Genomic DNA, 20,594 nt, shown 5'->3' with positions numbered 1-20,594 from the left:
ACTGCACAAGATAATTCTTCCATTTGCTGTTAATAATACTTCCAATACATCTGATAGAAATGGTGCAAGTAAATGTGCCAGTTGTGCAAGTTTGATATAGTAACAGCTTTATAATTCAAACTTACTGTAGGTTAAAGGAGCACAGACACTAGCAGACGGGAATGCCACTTTGTATATATATATATATATATATATATATATATATATATATATATATATATATATCATAGTTTTCCACATTGCGCATGGTTGTCTTACTTATGAGTGAAATATAACACTTTTAAAGTTATATTATCATGTACAGTCACATACTCCATGTCAGATTGATGAGCAACTTCATCAATGTGTACAGACCTGTGTGTTCCATCTAGTGGAGTTTGCTGCCCTCTACTGGTGCATCTTAGTGATATTATATGGGTGTTTAATTAGGTTCTTATTATCTTGCAATCTAGAACAGTAACCGCCGCATTTGCATTCCATTAGCTTACACTGTGTAGACGCATCACGTTTTTGAACCTCTGTTTGAGACCAAGCATCACATTTTCTAGTGTCCTCTTTATAATCCGCATTCCTGGTAAAAGAAGCAGGGACTGAGTCATGCTGTGACATTGCCTTCGTTTCTTTTTTCTCCTCAGAGGTTTCATAATGAGGCGCTTTTGTTAGAGGTAAGAAGGCTTCTTTTTCTGCAATACTCATTCCGTACAAGCTGTTTAGTGGACCTGTGTCTTTTAAAGATGAAGGCTGGACAACATCGTCACTTCTGAATGCTTTTTTATGGGAATCTTTGGCATCGTATTGTGCGTCTCCCATGGAAGTGGTGTTTGGAACATCGTCGTCAGAATTCTGCAACAGGGAAATTCTGATTAGCTACGACAACAGATTAACATGCAACGACTTAAGTGTCAAGACAAACAACAATCCTGCAGGCATGTTACGAGATACAAAATAGTCTAGATGTTTAATTAAAAAACGAATGACAATTAGAAACGTTTTTTTAAGCCTGGCTGAAGTCACCAATAGCTGTTTCACAAAATATATTCAATCAATCAATCAATCAATCAATCAATCAAAGGCATTTATAGCGCGCACTACTCACCCGGAGGGTCTCAAGGCGCCTTGGGGGGGGGGGGGGGGGGGGGTCCGCTACTGCTCGAACAGCCAGGTCTTGAGCTTCTTCCTGAAGGAGAGGTGGTCTTGGGTCAGGCGTAGGGAGGGAGGGAGTTCCAGGTCTTGGCGGCCAGGTGGGAGAAGGACCTTCCCTCTGTTGTCGCTCTTCGGATGCGGGAACGGCGGCGAGGGCGTGACTGGTCGATCGGAGATGGCATTTGGGAGCGTAGAAGTTGAGGCGGCTGTTGAGGTAACTCGGGCCTTGGTTGTGTAGGGCTTTGTGTGCGTGGGTGAGGAGCCGGAAGGTAATTCTCTTGTTGACCGGGAGCCAGTGCAGGTCTCTCAGGTGTCTGGAGATGTGGCTGTGTCTGGGGATGTCGAGGATGAGTCTCGCTGAGGCGTTCTGGATCCGCTGGAGTCTCTTCTGGAGCTTGGCGGTGGTTCCGGCGTAGAGGGTGTTGCCGTAGTCCAGACGGCTGGTGACGAGGGCCTGGGTGACCGTCTTCCTGGTCTCGGTGGGGATCCACCGGAAGATCTTACGTAGCATGCGCAGGATGTTGAAACAAGACGAGGAGACGGCGTTGACTTGTCTGGTCATGGAGAGGGAGGAGTCCAGGATGAAGCCCAGGTTGCGTGCGTGGTCTGTCGGTTTGGGTGCGGTGCCCAGGGCGGGGGGCCACCAGGAGTTGTCCCAGGCGGAGGGCGAGGAGCCAAGGATGAGGACTTCCGTCTTGTCTGAGTTCAGTTTCAAGCGGCTGGTCGTCATCCATTCGGCTACGTCTTTCATCCCTTGGTGTAGGTTGTCTCTGGCGGTGGCGGGGTCGTTGGTGAGGGAGAGGATCAACTGTGTGTCGTCGGCGTAGGAGATGATGTTGAGGTTGTGTTGGCGTGCGATGGCCGCAAGGGGGCTCATGTAGACATTGAAGAGGGTGGGGCTGAGCGAGGAGCCTTGGGGAACGCCGCAGATGACTTCTGTTGCTGCAGATCTGAACGGGGGTAGGCGAACTCTCTGTGTCCTTCCAACGAGGAAGGAGATGATCCAATCCAGTGCCTTCTCCTGGATTCCGCCGTTGTTGAGGCGCTGCACTAGGGTGCAGTGGCAGACAGTGTCGAATGCCGCGGAGAGGTCTAGGAGGATGAGGGCCGCTGTTTCTCCGTTGTCCAGCAGGGCTCGGATGTCATCGGTGGCAGCGATGAGGGCGGTTTCGGTGCTGTGGTTGGCCTGGAAGCCAGACTGTGAGGGGTCGAGGGATCCGTTCGTCTCGAGGAAGGCGGCCAGCTGCTTGTTGACTGTCTTCTCGATGACTTTGGCTGGAAACGGGAGGAGCGAGATGGGGCGGTAGTTCTTGAGTTCGGTGGGGTCCGCTGTTGGTTTCTTTAGTAGAGCGCTGAGATCGGCGTGCTTCCAGCTCTCCGGGAAGGTGGCGGTGTCGAAGGAGGTGTTGATGATGTCCCGCAGGTGGGGTGCGATGACAACGTCGGCCTTGTTGAAGACGTGGTGAGGGCAGGGGTCGGTTGGGGATCCGGAGTGGATGGAGTTCATCGTGCGGATGGTGTCTTCGGTGTTGATCGGTGTCCAGGCGCTGAGGGTGGTGGTGGGGGGCGTTGGTGCGGTCGTGGGGGGCGTTGTTTGTGTGCTGAAGCTGTTGTGTATGTCAGTGATCTTGTTGTGGAAGTACGAGGCGAGGGAGTTGCAGAGGTCTTGCGATGGGGTGATGTCGTTGTTTCTGGCTTTGGGGTTGGAGAGCTCTTTCACGATGTTGAAGAGTTCCTTGCTGTTGTGTGCGTTGTTGTCCAGGCGGTCCTTGAATGCTGTTTTCTTGGTGGCGTGGATCAGTTGATGGTGCTTTCGGGTGGCGAGCTTGAGGGTAGTCATGTTGTCCGGTGTAGGGTCTCTTCTCCAGGCTTTCTCGAGGGCTCGGCAGTTCTTCTTGGAGCATTTGAGTTCGTCGGTGAACCAAGGGGCCTTCTTGCTGCCGGGTCTGCTGGGCGGGGTCCTCAGAGGGGCGAGTTGCTGATCCACTTCGTGAGGTTGTCGGCGGCCTGGCTGGGGTTCGCTGAGCTAGCGGGAGGGTGCTGGCTCAGGGATGCGGCGAGTTGATCGGCTGTGATCTTGTTCCAGCTTCTTCGTGCAACCTGTGGCTGGTGGTGGTGGATCGTGGTCCTTCGGAAGCTGAAGTGGATGCAGCTGTGGTCCGTCCAGTGGAGTCCGGTGGCGTGGCTGAAGACGATGTCCTTGCTGGATGAGAAGACGGCGTCGAGTGTGTGTCCGGCGAGGTGGGTGGGGGTGGTCACCAGCTGCTTGTGTCCGAGGTTGGCGAGGTTGTCAAGCAGGGTAGTGGTGTTGCGGCCGTTGTCGTTCTCCAGGTGGAAGTTGAGGTCCCCGAGGAGGATGTAGTCAGCGGAGGGGAGGGCGTGCAGGCTGATGAAGTCGGCGATGTCTTCGCTGAATGGTGTGCGGGGTCCCGGGGGTCGGTAGATCAGGGTGCCTCTGAGGGTGGTCTTGGGGTCGGTGTGGATCTGGAAGTGCAGGTGTTCAGCGGTTGTCAGGGTGTCGTCGGTGTTGGTGGTGATGCGGATGGTGTTCCTGTGGATGATGGCGATGCCTCCTCCGGTCTGGTTGCCGCGGTCCCTCCGGGTGATCTTGTAGCCCTCTGGGATGGCGATGTCGGGCGCTGAGGAGGCGTTCATCCATGTTTCCGTGAGGAAGGCGACGTCAGGAGCTGTGGTGTCGAGGAGGTTCCAGAGTTGGACGGCGTGTCTGTGGACGGAGCGGGTGTTGAGCAGGATGCACTTCAGGTGGTTGCTGCTGGTGTTCGGCTTGGTGAGTGCTGGTGCAGTGCAGGTCCGGATGCAGGTGAACTTGCAGGAGTGGCAGCTGAAGGGTCCGTGGGTGCGTCTCGGGGTGGCTCGGAAGCATCCTGGGATTCGGCCGGTGTTGAGTGCGTTGAGGGTGGCGGCGTCGTAAGTCCGGCGGGTGGGCTGGGGTCTGCGGGGGCCAGGGGTCCTGGCGCGGGGCGCGGTCCAGGCGCGGACGGGCATAGACGGGCTTACCTTTGGCGCACCTTCGGCGCTCAATCGGTGCTCCCGCTGCGCGCGTCCGCTGTGCGGTCGCTCAGGGGGCGTCATAAGAAGGGAGCCGGGAGGGAGGGTCCGCTGGGAGGCGGGGAGCGCGGGGGCCAAACGGCAGGCGGGGGGGCGGGGTCGCGGCAGGGAACGGCGGGAAAACCTATGCGGGCTTGGTGGGCGGCCCTGCGGCGGCTGGGGCGCCGGGGATCCGAGGTCGGGCGGCCCTGCGGCGGCTGGGGCGCCGGGGATCCGAGGTCGGGCAGGCAGCAGGTAAGGAGGCAGGCAGAGCAGGCAGGCAGCGTGGGGGCGACCAGGCCGTGGAGGGCGCAGTGGTCGCTCAGTTTCAAGAGAACACTGGGGTGCAATCAATTTGGCCCCTGTTTTGTAAGTGCTATTTATAATACAATGCAGGAGCTATAGGCTGATTGTTGTAACTGTCACACAGAATGCATTCACCTAGGAAACCGTTTTTTTGTTTACTTTGTCTAGGAATATACATTGCATATGAAAATTTCACGTCTTGTCTGACATTGAATGGGAGAAAGAGATTTCAAAACCAACAAGAAAATAATGTTGGTTATAATTATATGTGCAGAATTATCGTGCAAGCTTTGGTGAAAATGTGTTTAGAGAGCATAAAACTGTAAGCTATCCTATCCACTCGTACTAGGCCTCAAAATGGCTAAAGCACCCCTACTTGAAAAAGAAGCTTGAATAGAAAATGCTAAAGAATAGAATAGAATAGAATGGAATGGAATAGAAATTGCATTAAAAGTTTGGTTCTTGACCTCTCCATGAACATGGTTTTTCCATACTCATTAATAAGTCACTTACATAGTTTCAAGTATTTCCACAGAATGCTTCTACTTAGACAAATACCACTGTTTACACGTAAAAAAAATGCGTCCATACATTAAAATGAAGAGTTTAAAACATGCATTAGACTTGCCCCAGTGTTTCTACAAAATGTTTTCTTTTTCATTAGTACAGATCTTTTGAATTTTACACCGACTATTGTTTAGAAACTTGATATTTCAAGGTTAAAACGTGTAGTGTATATGTGAGAAAGTAAGTCTGAATGAGGCAAACCTCACAGCAGCATGTAGTTGTTATAATTTAGTAGCAAACTGAACATTTCTGTCTGTGGACTATTGTATTTGTGTGAGAAGATGAGGAGTGATCTTATTACCAGAAGAGCATTGGAAGCTGATTGGAGACGAGAAGAGCAACATGTTGGAAAGCTTAGTGAATTATGTAGTTTATAATAGTGTGTGTTCCTAGAGTTGGTTCCCTTATTCTTTTTGAGAACCCTTTTGGCCACACTTTGTGTCCCTTCTTTTGTCCCACTTGCTATTGACATTTTAGCCAGAACCAGGGTTTATGTCACATTGCCCTGAGACTTTACCGAGTTTCTTGAACCTTTCGTTCTTTGCTTTGAAATTTTGATCTACTTGAGATGTTTTAAATGCTGGAGCTTTATGCTTTTCTCTCTTACTCTCTCAGACTGGAACTCTTTATGGGTTTTTAACTAACTCATTTTTTCACCCGATTCTTAGAATAGGGAATATTTTCTTTATGGAAGGTGCTTTAATGCATTTTATTATATGATTTGAATAACCATTATTGATTTTATACTAATGTCCTACACTGTCTATTGAGATTAATCTGAATTTAACTCGCAATTTCCAATAAAGATGATCTACTAAAATCTGTAATTAATAAAACCCTTTAAACGTATCCTAACTCTCTTTATTGACTAAAATTAGACTAATGATTGTGATGATCATTTAGCGGATTTTTTGCTTTCTTCTTCTCTAAAACAACGGCAAATATCCATACGACCAGAGGTCCACAAACAGAGCAGGAATTAGCCCGGTTGATGGTAAACCGTGATACTTTAAATTTGTGAACTGATTACCCCTCCAGCAAATTTGGTAGCAGGAGGACAGTGTACGTAATAAGAAGAAGAGTTAGGCATTACTCTAACTCAGGGTAATTATTTATGAGTTCCATAGCCCAAAGCCCACAATCTGAAGACTGACAAGGTGCAGTTTAGAAGGCGTCTGCTGTATTGTAGGCGTGAGTATTAATAGGGTTATGTGTTGCAGTTATAATTGTTGATATTGTTGTGTGCTGCAGTTAAATGAATTACTGATGTTCATGTGCTTATTGTGAAGAAGTTGAAAAGATTATCGGGCTAGACGTAGCCTAAGATCCCGGGATATTGAAATGGATATTAAGATAAGTGTAGAATACACTTTATGTGTTTTTCTTGTCTGCTAGAGTTTTGTAGTGTGGGCCATGAAGTACTGTCGACAACAGAATTGTAATAGAGATCATAACAAACTGCTGTGGATGTACTAACATTGACTGATGTTGGCAGAACCAAATTGCACAAAAGGAAAGCTACATTGATTAGGGTGGTTTACCGCTGATTGAGATTTCATTTGTGTGTGTGTGAAATTCTTGTTGTGTGAAAAGTCGAAAGATGTAAAAACCTTAATAGTTCGATGGTTGAATTACTTTTTCTTTTCTTTTGTGAAGCAGACAAAGATTGTTTATTTGTGTTCGCTTACAGTTGTAGAAATTTTGTGTATGAGAGTAACTGCAGCGGCCCAGCTTCCTTTACAAAGAATGAGATCATACGTCATAGTGTTTCACACTGAGATTGGTTGGTTTACTGTAGCGCTGCTTTTGGTTGATGACGACACAGAGTGCTGCGCGGTTTTGAGTCAATGGTTGTGCAAGTGCTGCTTTGAGATTGGTTAACGATTCTTCAAGTATTAAAGCTTTTACTGGATTGGAGAAAAGAATTCTGATGTTTACGGAATAGAATCAAGACTTAAGAGAAGTTGAATTTCGTTGTTTGCTATTTGTTGAATAATCCAAAATCATGAAATTGTTTAAAGGTTTTAATAGTCTTGTGAGAGGAGATGCGACAATTCCGGTACAGGAAGGTGAAGAGGCGCCTCCATAGGGTACACCAGCACATTATATGACAATGAATGTGGGGTTACATAAATGTTTGTGGCTTCCTCAATGGTGCAAAATCACTGAAAAGGAAGGTCCTTTGAGTTTTCCAAGATATGGTGCATTTGACCTGAGAGTAATTGAAAGATTGAGATCAAAGTTAAATGAGAAGATGCTCCTACCTAGACCCACAGAATACGAAGCATTGGAAATTTGGGAGAAAACAGCACTAAAGAGAAAGAGAAATACCAGAATAAAACTAAAAGAGCAGTGCATAATTATGCAGATGATCAATGTGATGAGCAACAATAGAGATGGAGAAAAGCTAGACTGTATCCAGCCATTACTTCTGACAAGCCTGAGAAGCTGAAAGAGAATAAGACACATGGAAAAGAAGACAAGGGAGCTGTAAAGAAATCAGATTCTGAGAGTGATTCAGGAGATTAAATTTTGAATGCAGTTAGCCGTGCATCCACCACCTTATGTGGCCCCTGTAACACATGCTGAGGGTAACTTTGACATCTAATGTAACAGTGTATATAGCCCCTGTTATCCCAAATGCAATTCAAATTGAAAGACCATTACAGATGACACAGCCTATTGTGCAACCCATTATATCAAATGTTGTGCCTGTACGAATTGAGAATGTTCCTACAGTGATGCCTCCAAGTGTTACTGCTTCATTTGTAACTGTCCCTGCATCTGTTACTAGTGTTGTGACAACACAGTCATTAATAATTGGAGCAGTCATTGTACAAATTTCTATCATTCCAAATAAAGTAGCTCATGTAGCTGTTGGAGGAGCACCTGTGACAGTGGACACCACAGCAAACAGTTCAATCATTGAGAGAAGGATTGTCTTTATGGCACCAACAATACAGGGTGAGACTACAACTGTTTGAGAATGGGATTTTCCCTCATGGTTTGAAGAAATGGCAGATAATTAAAAGACAGAGAATCAGGTTCCCACTACATAGCAGACAGAGAAGGACAGACCATTGAATGTTCTGAGACATAAAATAGACTTAGAAAAAAGTATGAAAGGGTCTTTAGCATGTAAAGCAGTACCAAGAGAAGGAGCTGATATATTTATGTAAAGAAGTTACCAGACGTGCAGCAGTTACTCATGATAAATTGACAGAATTAGCCAGACAGGTCGCCCAGATGAAGGAGAAGCTTTGGCTTATCCGTTGAGAGAAATACCAGGAGGAGCATATATTCATATACTGTGGGCAGGGGAGATCTTGCAGCATTTATGAATAATTTTCAAAAATGTATAGACAAGCCTCTGCAGTGGTACACACAAGTTGACAGATTTGTTAAGATTTCAAAAGTGCTGTGGATTGATTTGAATACATTATTTGACATTGTAGTGCTGAATGATTTGTGGGCTGAATGTAAAGTTGTTATGCAATGGTCGCTTGCCGAGCCAACAAGAGATGCTCGCACTAAAGCGCCATCTCCAACAGTCATGGGAAAATACAAAGCCGTAATTACATCTCTGGAAGGCAAGGTTCCTCCAAAAGATATTGATTGGGTAAAGATTGAAAGAACCTTACAAGAACCAAAAGAATCAGTGCATGATTATTATGAGCGGATGCTTCAGGTGTTTCAGCAACACAGTGGAAGAAAATATCCTGAATCAAGTGATATGGTTTTTTTTAGGGTCTCAGTTTGTTATTAGATTAAGATCAGAATGCATATACAACAGTGTGTGATTTGCTGGCAGACAAAATCTTTGGATGAGATTCTGAGGTATACAAAGTACTGCAGTGATGAACAAGAAATGAAGCAGAGAGTGACGTGGCCAACTGCCGAAGGAGATGGCCGCATGGTAGTCGAGCTCCGTCACGCCACTCCCGAAATATCCATAATTATATAGTGTGCCCCGGCCACCAACGCCTTATCTAGAGCCTGGCAGATCCGTGCCACGGGCGCCACGTCTTGGCCAAATCTCAGCGTCTTTGGAGGCTCCGATGGGGAGAGGCGAGAGACGCTTCGCTGCGAGGGCTCCTGCTGCTGGGCGGGTGCCCTCCTGCTGTCTGGGCGGGCGCATAAGTCAATGCCGGGGTCGCGGCGTGGCGTGGAGGCCGTACAACGTAAACAAGGTGCCGGGTCCTAGTCAGCTGCGGTCTGGTATCTGACCCGAACCTGCTCTCACCGCCGCATTTTGGAAGGGTGGAGACCCGCTCTTCAGGGCCGATAAGATCTTTGGGCCCTCATTCAGCTGCCTTGCGCGTATGAACGTTCTGCGACCTCCGCTCCGGAGCACCCGGCGCCTCCCCATCAGAGCGCCTTTGGAAGGAGCGGAGGGGCTCCTGGAACAGCGGTGAGTCTGTACTGACCCCCAACATTTACTGCCCACTCCTTGACCGTTGCACGAGGTGGGGGCACATGGCTGCGCCGCTCCCTGGGACCTGAGCTTGTAGACCCTCTGTCACTTGGAGAGGGGGGGGGCGTACTCCAGATATAGCAGCACCCTGTCTCCCCTGTGGGGGTCGTGGTGGCCCCCACAGCAACGCTTACTACGAGGACAATCCTCCCCCATCTATGTATTTTTGGTCGCACATTGCCTGGGTGCTGCCTGATTCCTGATCCTAGTCACTGGGGTGGTAGTGCTCGGCCGGTAAAAACCGACAGGCCGGTGTGGGATTGATACCCGCTGCAGGTGGCGGCGATTAGCCAATGGGGGATAGTCTACTGCCTTGAACTCTTGCACCATCGTCAGGCGCCTTGCACCACCAAGATGGCTAGCGGCCGTGGCAGCCGAGGGAATGTTCAGGCCAAGCTTGAGAAGTTCGCGTGGCACAAGAACCAAGAGGGGGAACAACCACACCCGACATCCCCTGAGGAGCAATCGGGGCCCACCCTGCAGGACATCTTGGCCGCCATAACGACTTTCCGTACCACCCTTGAGGCTGGCATCGCCACGGTGGCCACGGAGGTGGCCCTGATCCGCGCGGATATGAAGAAAATGTTGGATCGCGTTGGAGCCGTGGAGGACACCACGAAAGAACTGAAAACAGACTCCGACATCCTAAAGAGTCAAGTGACCGAACTTCAAAAGGCGCAGGAGGCCCTCACCCTGCAGCTCGATGACTATGAAGGCCGCATGAGATGCAAAAACGTCCGAATCCTGGGTGTGCCGGAGCGGGCGGAGTAGAAAATACTTTTTTAATGAGAATGCACACCTTCCCTTGTTTTTTAGGCGAAAGCGGGCGGAGGGGCAGTCGGCTGACCTCTTTGTGGTGGAATTGATCCTTCAACGGCTCCAGCCACGGGGCCTGTCCAATTGCTTCTCAATCAAGTGGGCGCATCGTGTCCCTGGAGGCAGACCTACGCCTGGGGCTCCACCCCGGCCTCTCCTGGCACGGGTATTCAACTACCGCGACAGAGATGCCATCTTACAGACTGCAAGGGCTATCCCCGTTATTAGTGATCGATAATAGTAAGGAGACTTTCTTTCCTGACTTCACCCTGCGGGTCCAGAAACAGCGTCGCAGTTACCTCGAGGTGAAGCGTGCCCTGCGGGATCAAGACATCAAGTACGCTATGATGTTCCCAGCTAAGCTACGGATTGAATCTGAAGGCAAATTATGGTTCTTTACTAGGCCTGAGAACGCTTGGGACTGGCTTGATGGCTGGAGAACTGTTGGCAGAGGATCCCGCGCGTCGTCAGGCAGAGGTGTAGGCCCTGGCGGCCGAGGAAAGCGGCAGGGATCACCGACCGACCGATGACGCATCGACATCCCGGAGCCCTAAGGGTTGAGGTGCGGGACACTACAAGTATGAGAGTTTCCCACTGGAGGTTGAAGACCTCCTCACATTCTACACTTAGATGATGGTGACTTGAGTGCATAACTTTACATTTTGTCTGGTTGGTTGTGTTTTATGCTCACATGGACCTGGCATAGATGGCTACCTTGTCAGGGGATATATGATTTAGTTGGTAATTTATGGTAACAGTTTTGTGGGGATTATTTCGATTATACACCTCGGAGTTGGTCGGCCGGGGAGTTTACCGTTCTCAGTTAGAACTGCTCTAGGGAGTGGGGTTGTTTCACGTTCTCAGAGTTGTTAAGGGTGGACGATAGGCACTCTGCAAGTTGGGGGAGGCAGGGGGTTTCTTTTCCGCCATGCAGGGAGGCAGGGAGGGGGGATGATGTTGGGGTGGGAGGGGGGCATGGGGTAGGGTGTTCGTTCTATTTTGTATATGGTACTTATGCAATGTTGCTTCTGGTTGTGTCTCGAATGACGGGGTCCACTTGGTCGATTATGCATCACTACTTCACCACCGCGAGCCACCCGCATGGCTGGTCTCAGCCCTTTTGGTCATGGGTCGCGGTTTCCGCCCCAGGGTTTCCTTGCCCTCCATAGAAGGTAGCCCCCAGTATAAACTGGTCTCATACTCCCGTTCATCACATTGCGTCCCCCCCCGGGGGGCCACAGTAGTCACTTACTTTATCCGTCATCAGCTCTTCGACACTACATTGACCTACTCCCGACACACTTATGGGTACGACTCAAGTGCTAAAAACTCTATCGTGGAATGTTAACGGCTTTCGGGATAGGATTAAACGGGGGGTTGTCCTACAGTATATTAAACGTCAGTCACCGGACATAGTAATGCTTCAGGAGACACATTTTGATTGGCAATTCCTGCGGTGCATTGAATAGATGGGTACCGCATGGTCGGACACTCGGGGTTCACATCGGGCTCGAGAGGGGCAGGGGTTCTTCTCCGCAGGGGATGTCCGTATATTGTGCATAAGACCTGGGAGGACGCTGAGGGCAGATATCTCGCGCTCACTGGTTCATGGGAGGGGCGGGTAATTAATCTAGTGTCAGTATATGCCCCACCAGGCCTTCAGCGACTTGTACTGCGTGATATAGGGGCGCTTCTACTCGAATTTCCAATAGGTGTCCTGGTGTTGGGCGGCGACTTTAATCTCGCAATGGATGGTTCTCGGGATCGCCTCCCTCCCAGGGGCGACCCCCAAGGGGAATCCCAATTGTCCGGATTTGTGTCCGCACTGGGCCTTGTAGACGTATGTCGTTGGCTCAACCCTACCACTACACAATTTACTTATTATTCGGGGGCCCATAATAGCCAATCCCGCATTGAACATATATTTACACTTGCTCATGATGTTCACTTTTTGTGGCCTCCGAGGAATTTCGGATCACTCTCCGATTCTGACGACACTAACTATGGGGCAATCTAAGAGTCGCTCCACCCTCGCAATAAACCCATGGGCACTAAGGTGCTTCATATCAGGGAGTCTCTATTCAGGGACACTGATTATTATTTCAATGAAAATGTGGGTTTCGCTTTCTTCATAGTCTGTGCTCTGGGGGCATATGGGGCTGTCATAAAGGGCAGGGCTTTGTCACTCATGGTAAGGCATAGGAGGGAACTCGCCAAACGGGTGGTTGAAGTACAGGGGGACATCCTGACAAGAGAATAGGCCCTGGCCTTGAAGCATCCAGGTGGATATATTCACTTCGAGTGGCAGATGGGGAACTCCTCTCCGATGCCCAGGACATCACTAACACATTCGCAGCATATTTCTCCTCGGTGTACACGCCGGCTGAGAACACACAGTCCGCACTGGTTCCGGAACTCTTGTCGACCATTAAGGTAGCTTGTCTGTCGGCACATGACAGTGATTCTCTGGATGGTGATGTCACTGAGAAGGAAATCCGGAAGGACATTAAAGACTTGCACTCAGGTAAAGCCATGGGACCTAACGGCTCCCGATCGAGCTTTTCAAACCAATGGCGTTCAAGCTCTCCCCCCACCGGTTGAGCATGTATATGGAGAGTTATGACATTGGAGTGTTGCCCCCTGAGGTCAGGATGGCATCCATTGTTGTCATACACAAACCAGGCAAACCAGCAACGGATTGCAAATCCTATCGTCTGATATCCCTCCTCACAGCAGAAGCTAAAATCCTGGCCAAGGTATTGGCCAACAGGCTCCTCCCTTATCTGACCGGATTGGTACATCCTGACCAATGCGGGTTCATGCCAGGCGACAACACTGCCTTAAACCTACGCAGTTTAAATGGGGGTTTGGGACGAATTAACACAATAAAGCAAGAGGCTATTTTGCTGTCACTTGACGCAACAATGGCTTTTGACACCATCGACACCATCGAATGGGAGTTCTTTTTCACGGTTTTTGCTCGGATGGGGTTTGGCCCCAAATTCTTAAAATGGATTAGACTCCTTTATTCTCAACCAACGGCGCAGGTGGTGTCAAAGGCGTTTCCATTGCGTCGGTGTCCCAGGTAGGGGTGCCCCCTGTCACCCCTCCTCTTTGCGCTGGTTCTTGAACCTTTGCCGGTCTGGATCAGGGGGGACCCGATGATACGAGGGCTGAAATGGACTGATGATCACGAAGATCGTATTTCCCTATACGCGGACGACATCCTTCTGTACCTTGCCTCACCCACGCAATCTCTCAACCAAGCCCTGAATATTTTCCGCGTATTCGGAGTCCATTCTAGATACAGAATCAATTGGTCCAAGTCACAGTTGTTCGTCCTTTGGGGTGATCCGCCGCGTAACCCGAGGGGCTATGATGTACTGCTGGCTCCACGGGGGTTTAAATACCTCAGCATTTTTATCATCCAGACCCGGCCATGTTTCATGAGTCTAACCTCCTCCCGCCATTGACTCGCCTCCGCTCTGATGTTAAGCACTGGTAGTCTCTTCCCCTTACTCTCTTGGGGCGGGCGGCCCTTTTTAAAATGTTGGCGCTACCGCGCTTTCTGTACGTGTTGCAGAACTCCCCCAACACAATTCCCGCCGCTTACTTTAGGAGGTTGGAGGCCATGGTGCAAGAACTACTATGGGAGGGATGTGCCCCACGAATCACCATCAATAAATTGACAATGGGCTGGTATGACTGGGGCATTGCATTGCCGGATATTCAGTTATACTATCAAGCTTCTCAATTGATTGCCATCAACAAATGGGTACATGATAACCCAAACTTTCTCAAAGATCGCTGGCTTTTGGGTAAGGGTGGTTATAATCGGGCCCTATACACAAACCCACTCGCACTTCACCTCACTGGACCCACGGCTCGCACAGTAGAGATCTGGCATGGGGTCAACAAGAAATGGGGCTGGAATAATAAACTCACCAAGGCCACCCTGCTCTGGGAGCTCGACATGTTAGGCCAACTTAGTCAATGCCCTGGATTTGATAAGTGGGACATGATAGGGATCTCGTCGGTGGGAGACATGTGGGTGAAAGGTAAACTCACAACATTTGAGGAAGTGCAGGCCAAATACCAATCTGGCTAGTACAGAGGCTTATAGATATTTATAGATTAGCCACGTGATAGCTGCTGCCCTGCCTAAAGACGGCCCTTTGACCGCGTCCACCCCATTAGAGGATAGACTGCTACTCGACCCGATGTCCTCAAAGGCCATTTCCCTCACGTACAAGAAGCTTCTGAACAATCAGCCTGACCCCATAACCCAACTGCGTCAGCGCTGGGTGGTGGACCTGGAAGAGATAGAGGATGAGGACTGGCGTGATGCCCTGGCGTCCCCCAGAGAGGTGGCCATTCCCTTGCGTTTTTTATACAACTGAAAATCCTACATCGCGTTTACTTTGACGCACGCACACTGTTTAAAATGGGAAGACGACCCGACCCTTTGTGTCTCCGGCACTGTAATTTGCCAGGCACCTTCTTCCACATAGTGTGGGAATGCCCTAAAGTCCAAATGTTCTGGGGGAATATCACGAAAGAGATGGAGAGGGCATGTGGTAAATCTTGAAGGCTACCCCCCCCCCTTCCCCCCCCCCCCGGCTCTGTCTACTCAACATGTGGGATGCCACGGATCTTACACAAGCAGAACAGGAATGGGCTTCCACCGAGTGGGCACTCGGGAAAAGTAATATTGCGCAGAGATGGGGAGCGGAGTTGGTCCCGGGCCGGAGAGACTGGGCGATGGACATGGACAGAGCAATTATTGCCGAAAAAGATGGTCTTCAAACACAGAGGGTGCCCCAAAAAGTGGGACCACAAGTGGGGGAGGTGGAACAAATATAGAGGTGGTCTGTGTGTCTCCCCTACCATCCAACTACAGCGGGACCGACGCCTTATGCTGGAGGTCTCCGGATTTGATGACACACTCCCGCCCTGATGAGACAGTCATGCTGGCTCCATGGTCTGTTAGCACAGGGGTTCAGACTCCTGCTGCGAGTGTTTGGGAGCCCGGATGCGGATTGCTGTTGGACATATGTGGGGTGGTGGGGTGGTGGATTGTACCTAAATTGCACTCTCCAAGTTGTATTTGCTATGTTCGCACAGTGGACCCATGTATCATTTTGTCAAAGTAATGTACCAAGTCTTTTTCTTTTTGCTTAATAAAAATTGTTTAATAAAAAAAAGAAAAAAGAAATGAAGCAGAAAAAGCTTAAGGAAAAATTCATGTTAGCCCAGACAAAGTTTGTTCAGAAAGGTTTTTATAATCAGTTGTTTGGAGGAAATCCTGCTGGAATGCAGACTCAAAATGTTCAAGGGGGATTTGATGTTTCACAGGGTAAAGGTAGAGGTGTTTTATTTGATTTGAATTCTGATGGAGATGTTGCAAAGCAGACGAAAATGACCCCTGTCACCTTTGTTTTTTTAAATATTTTATTTATACATATTCAGAAACATGTACAACCATGAAGTCATTAGCAGTTGTTGGGCATACAAATTACAGGCATTTCTTTCAGCATGTTACAACGATTTCATATCAAATTACTATTCACACAGGCACTAGTGTGACAGTGACAAATTTTAAAAGGGAAAGAGCAAAGCAGAGCAGTACAGTGTTGGCTATGGCCATCAAATATCATTTACAGTTAGCAAATAAAAAGTAAGTGGACTCCGTATGTCACAGGGTTTTGAGGCTCTGGGTAGTTCTTCAGCATAGCATGTGAGTTGATCCCGGCAGTATACCATGTCTTGCAACCATTGTCTAGTTATCGGCGCAGGTCTACTCCCCCAGCATATAGAAACTCTACGTTTGGCTATTAATAGTGCCGCCGCTACCAACTTCCTGATAGAGGCTTTAATATCGGTAACATCTCCCAACAGACATAATTGGGGAGTGCATGCTATGGGTGTCCCCACCATCAGTTGCAGAGTGTGTGTGACCTGCGCCCAAAATGAGATTACTTTCGGACAGGACCATGCTAAATGGTGAAAGTCAGCATCTGGTGCACCGCACCTTCTGCAGTTGGCAACTTCATGTAGACCATATTTATATAGCTGAGCACGTGTATAGTACATTTGATGTAAATATTTAAAGTGTACAAATCTAAGATTGCCATTCGCTGTTAGTCGCCCCGTCAGTCGACAGCAGTTGTACCAGTCTTCTTCCGAGAGCGGTTCAGAGAGAGTTGTATTCCACTTATCCAATTAACCCCTCCCCATAACAGCCCCTTCCTTCTGTGAGGCACGATATAATCGTGTGACCAGCCTAGCACGCGTCGGAGTGGTGTAGAGGAGCTGCAGTGCCTCTAAAGTTGGTGGTTCTGCAGTAAACTGTGAGTATAGCGCACGCAAAGCTGAACGCAGTCTTGTGTACACAAACATTCGCATTGCAGCATTTTTCCCATCTTCAAGAATAGTTGCTGCCTCCACAAATTGACCCCCAGGAAACACATCCCCCATGGTGGACATTCTTAACTCATTGAGAATTTTCAGTGCACCCGCTTCCCCCATCACTGAGAGCGCCTTATGGTATAACAGCGGCATATTTGGTGCATAGAGCGGCAATTTCCGCGCATGTTTCCCCAGTTCCTGCCACGCCTTAGCTGTGTTTTGCACCGGGTCTATCTACCCTTTTTCAAAATCTGTGTGTTTGTTGACTATCATGGCTTTAAGTGGTATTGGATACACTGCGTGTGCTTCCACCGCTACATGGGGAATATGGGCTGGCACTTGTTGCCAGTAGTAGGTGTAGTGCGCTTGTGCGCAGAGATAATACAGCTGAAAATCTGGTGCTGTGAAACCATCCAGTTCATAAGGGAGCGTTAAGATTTCCCATTTAACTCGTGGCTTTTTTCCGCCCCATGCAAGTGTAACTAGCAAGGAACGAAGTGTGTCGAAGAAGTGGCGGGTTAAGTGCACGGGTACATTCATGAATAAATATAGGAACCGCGGAAGCACCACCATCTTCATTAGTGCTATCCTGTCAGCGAACGACAATGGTAGTTTTATCCAATGGTTCACTTGCTCTTTGAGGCGTGTGATGGCCTTCCGATAATTAGTTTGAACAACCACCTGTGAATCCATATCCCGAAATACTTTACTGGGTCTGTGCACCACTCCAGTGGGTAGTCCAGGTCTATCTGTGGTGTGCTATCCGTGAGGGGCAAGATGACTGATTTAGTCCAATTTATCCCAAGTTAAGAGTACCATTCGAATCGTATATATTCTCTGGTAAGTTGTGCTAAGTGTGTTGCCGGTTCGCGCACATATAACACCATGTCGTACGCATACATGGAGACTGCCAGGGGCCGCTGATAAAAGCGCAGTGCTGCCTGCGCATTGTGTTGCCGTAAAATACATGCCAGTGGTTCCAATACCAGCGCAAACAGCAAGGGCGATAGCGGGCACCCTTGCCGCGTACCCCGCTGTATCCGGAATATATCCGACATATGCCGGATGACTCTCACGCGCGCCACGGGGTCTGTATATAGCAGTTTAATCCAGTTTGTAAAAATAAAAGGCACACCCATGCGATGTAAAATTGCAAACGTATATTTCCAGGAGACAGAATCGAAGGCCTTAGCGGCGTCTAGCAGGACCGCCACAGCCGGCAGAGTGGGCTCAAGCACATGCAGCACTGCAAACAACGTGCGTAAATTGTGGATGTGGACCTAGCTGGGATAAACCCCGATTGATCAGGAAGTACCATAACTGGAAGGAGCAGTCGCAGTCTATTAACCAATACTTTCGCCAGAATTTACATCGGTATTTATCAAAGACAGGGGTCTATATGAATCAAACCTGCCCGGCGCCTTGTCAGGCTTTAACAAGGTGACAACCAGTGCTTCTCGCGAAGTGGGAGGGAGACTCTGAGCATCATACGCTTCCATGTACATTTCAAGAAGACTGGGGCCAATATGTCTATGTACTCTTTATAAAACTCTTCCGGTAGGCCATCGGTACCCACTGCCTTGCTATTTGGTAACGCAGTTATGGCCACGCGAATTTCTTCTAGCGTTATTGCCTGCGTGAGAGCCACACTAGTGCCACATCGTCCAGGTATTGCGCTATCTCTGCCTCACCTACTGTCTGCCGATTTTCATACATTGTATTGTAGTATTGCGCGAAGAACGTTTTGAGTATATTGGGTGTATCATAGTGTTTAGTGTTGTCTCCTGTGATGGCTTTAACTATATAGTTCTTCCCCCATGGGTCTGTTATTCTGCTAGCTAACGCTTTCCCAGGCCTGCGCCCTTCGCCAGAGTATCTAGCTTTTCATCTGCGAGACATGTGATGTATTTCTTGGTCGGCTACTTCGTTATACTCTGTAATCTTCGCTTTAATATTCGCTAGTGTAGCAGGGTCTGCTTTACTGCTATACTCGCGCTCTAGGCCGCCCAATTCACGCTCTAACTTGCTCATAGTGCCACGTAGGGATTTCAGAACTCCCGCCTGTAGACCTATACATGCACCCCGTATGGTCCCTTTAAATGCCTCCCAGAGTGTTCCTACACATTGCACAGATTCGGTGTTGTGTGAGAAATAATCCAAAATAGCTTTGTGAACTCCTTCGCAGAAGACCGGATCAAGCAGGGAGGAGGATTGTAGACGCCATTGAAACTGTGAAGCAATGTGTGTTGGCAGAGATATGTTGAGTAGAACCCGGGAGTGATGCGACAGGGTTCTAGGTAGGTGTTGGACCTTTATAGTCCATGTATTCACGTCATTCGTGACCAGCCAATAGTCAATGCGGGACCAGGTTTGGTGCACATACGAATGACATGTGCCCTCCCTCAAGCTCGGGTGTCGCAGTCGCCAAATATCTAACAGTCCCAAGTTTAGCATACCATTATGTACAGATGCTGCTGCTTTTTTTAATGCGGGCTCAGCTGCTGACAAACGATCTACTTCAGGTGCTAACACGACATTAAAGCCCCCCCCCCCCCACATATAATTGTTGTAGGAGGTAATTTTTATATTTTGCTACATAATATCTCATAAAAAGTAGGGTCATCAATGTTGGGCCCGTAGATGTTTACAATAAGCACCTTTGTACCATTTAGCATACCTTGCACCAGTATGTATTGTTCCATCTCGTCGTCCTCCACATATAGGGGTTCGAAGGGGGCACCTTATTATCAATGTCATAACATCCCTCGCATAAGAGGAGTAAGAGGAAGCCAGGCGCACACTCGCCCATCTTGTAGCCACCGCTGAGACTGCTTGTTTAGTAAGGTGGGTCTCTTGTAATAGGGCTATCTGGACGTTATGCCGTTCTAGGTAGGATAGTACCTGTCTTACTTTCTTGGGGTTATTAAGGCCCCTGATGTTCCAGGTTAACCATGAGATCACATTAGTTCTAGTGCCCGCCATGCCCTGTGGTGCTTAATATGACAAAGTGTTGTCTCACATAGCCTGTCCTTGAATGTGCCAATTCCCACCAATGCTGCGTGCCCAATGCAGATCCCCAACAATCCCCCGCCCACTTCAGCATCAGAACCATGCTGAGAATCCCTTCCCGCATAACAAAACAACATCCATGCAACCGCATGTCTTAATCTAGGAAACACACCACTATGGGTGCCTTTATGTAACAAGGAACTGATGTGGGGTACTCCCTCTTAGGGGCCACCAGCCGCCGTGTGGTACCAGGGGGGGGGTCGAGGTAGGTATTAGCAAATATCTCACCCATAGGCATAGTGACTAATAGCGGATTCCGGACATGGATACATCGCATTCACCAACATTGTATGCGTACCATCAGAAATGACCAGCAACCCTTTAGACCTCGCTCTCTATGCATGATAAACATTGCAGTGTGTGTGTAAGTGTATCTATTGCAGCATAGCAACTATAAACTGTGTAGAACAAACAGCATGACATTAATAATTAGACTGTGTACCAACAGTCTGTGCTCAGAGTTCTACCCCATCTCACTTAACATTATACAGCTCACGTGCTCAGTCCTCTATATCAGCGTCGGCTCCTGCCTCCCATGTCGATCCTTGCTGCTCGATCTGGCGCACATATTGCATGGCTTCTTTGGGTGTCGTGAAGATTCGGGCTTTCCCTGCATGTTGTATGCACAACCGCGCGGAGTACAGCATTGCATTTTGGAATTTTTGTGTTTGCAGTTTCTTTTTCACAGAGTGAAATTCACGCTGTGCCTGCTGTACAGCCATCCTGAAGTCAGGGAATAACTCCACTTTCATGCCTTGGTGGG

The 20,594-nt window shown here is 48.7% G+C and overlaps 1 protein-coding gene across 2 annotated transcripts in view; it reads right to left on the bottom strand.

Moving 5' to 3' along the window:
• Positions 1–386: 386 nt before the first annotated feature.
• Positions 387–20,594, bottom strand: part of REDIC1 (regulator of DNA class I crossover intermediates 1) — a 960,655-nt gene continuing 940,447 nt past the window's right edge. For both annotated transcript variants that reach the window (XM_085654103.1, XM_085654104.1), the window contains one exon: positions 387–843. In XM_085654103.1, coding sequence (XP_085510229.1) covers positions 388–843 — 456 coding nt within the window. In that variant the 3' untranslated portion in view covers position 387. The remainder of the gene's footprint in view (positions 844–20,594) is intronic.

The sequence above is a fragment of the Triturus cristatus genome, chromosome 4_1 (genome assembly GCF_964204655.1).
Source record: "Triturus cristatus chromosome 4_1, aTriCri1.1, whole genome shotgun sequence".
NCBI classification, from domain to species: domain Eukaryota; kingdom Metazoa; phylum Chordata; class Amphibia; order Caudata; family Salamandridae; genus Triturus; species Triturus cristatus.
Note: the sequence above shows the minus strand (reverse complement) of the source record. Positions and strands in the feature narration are given on the sequence as shown.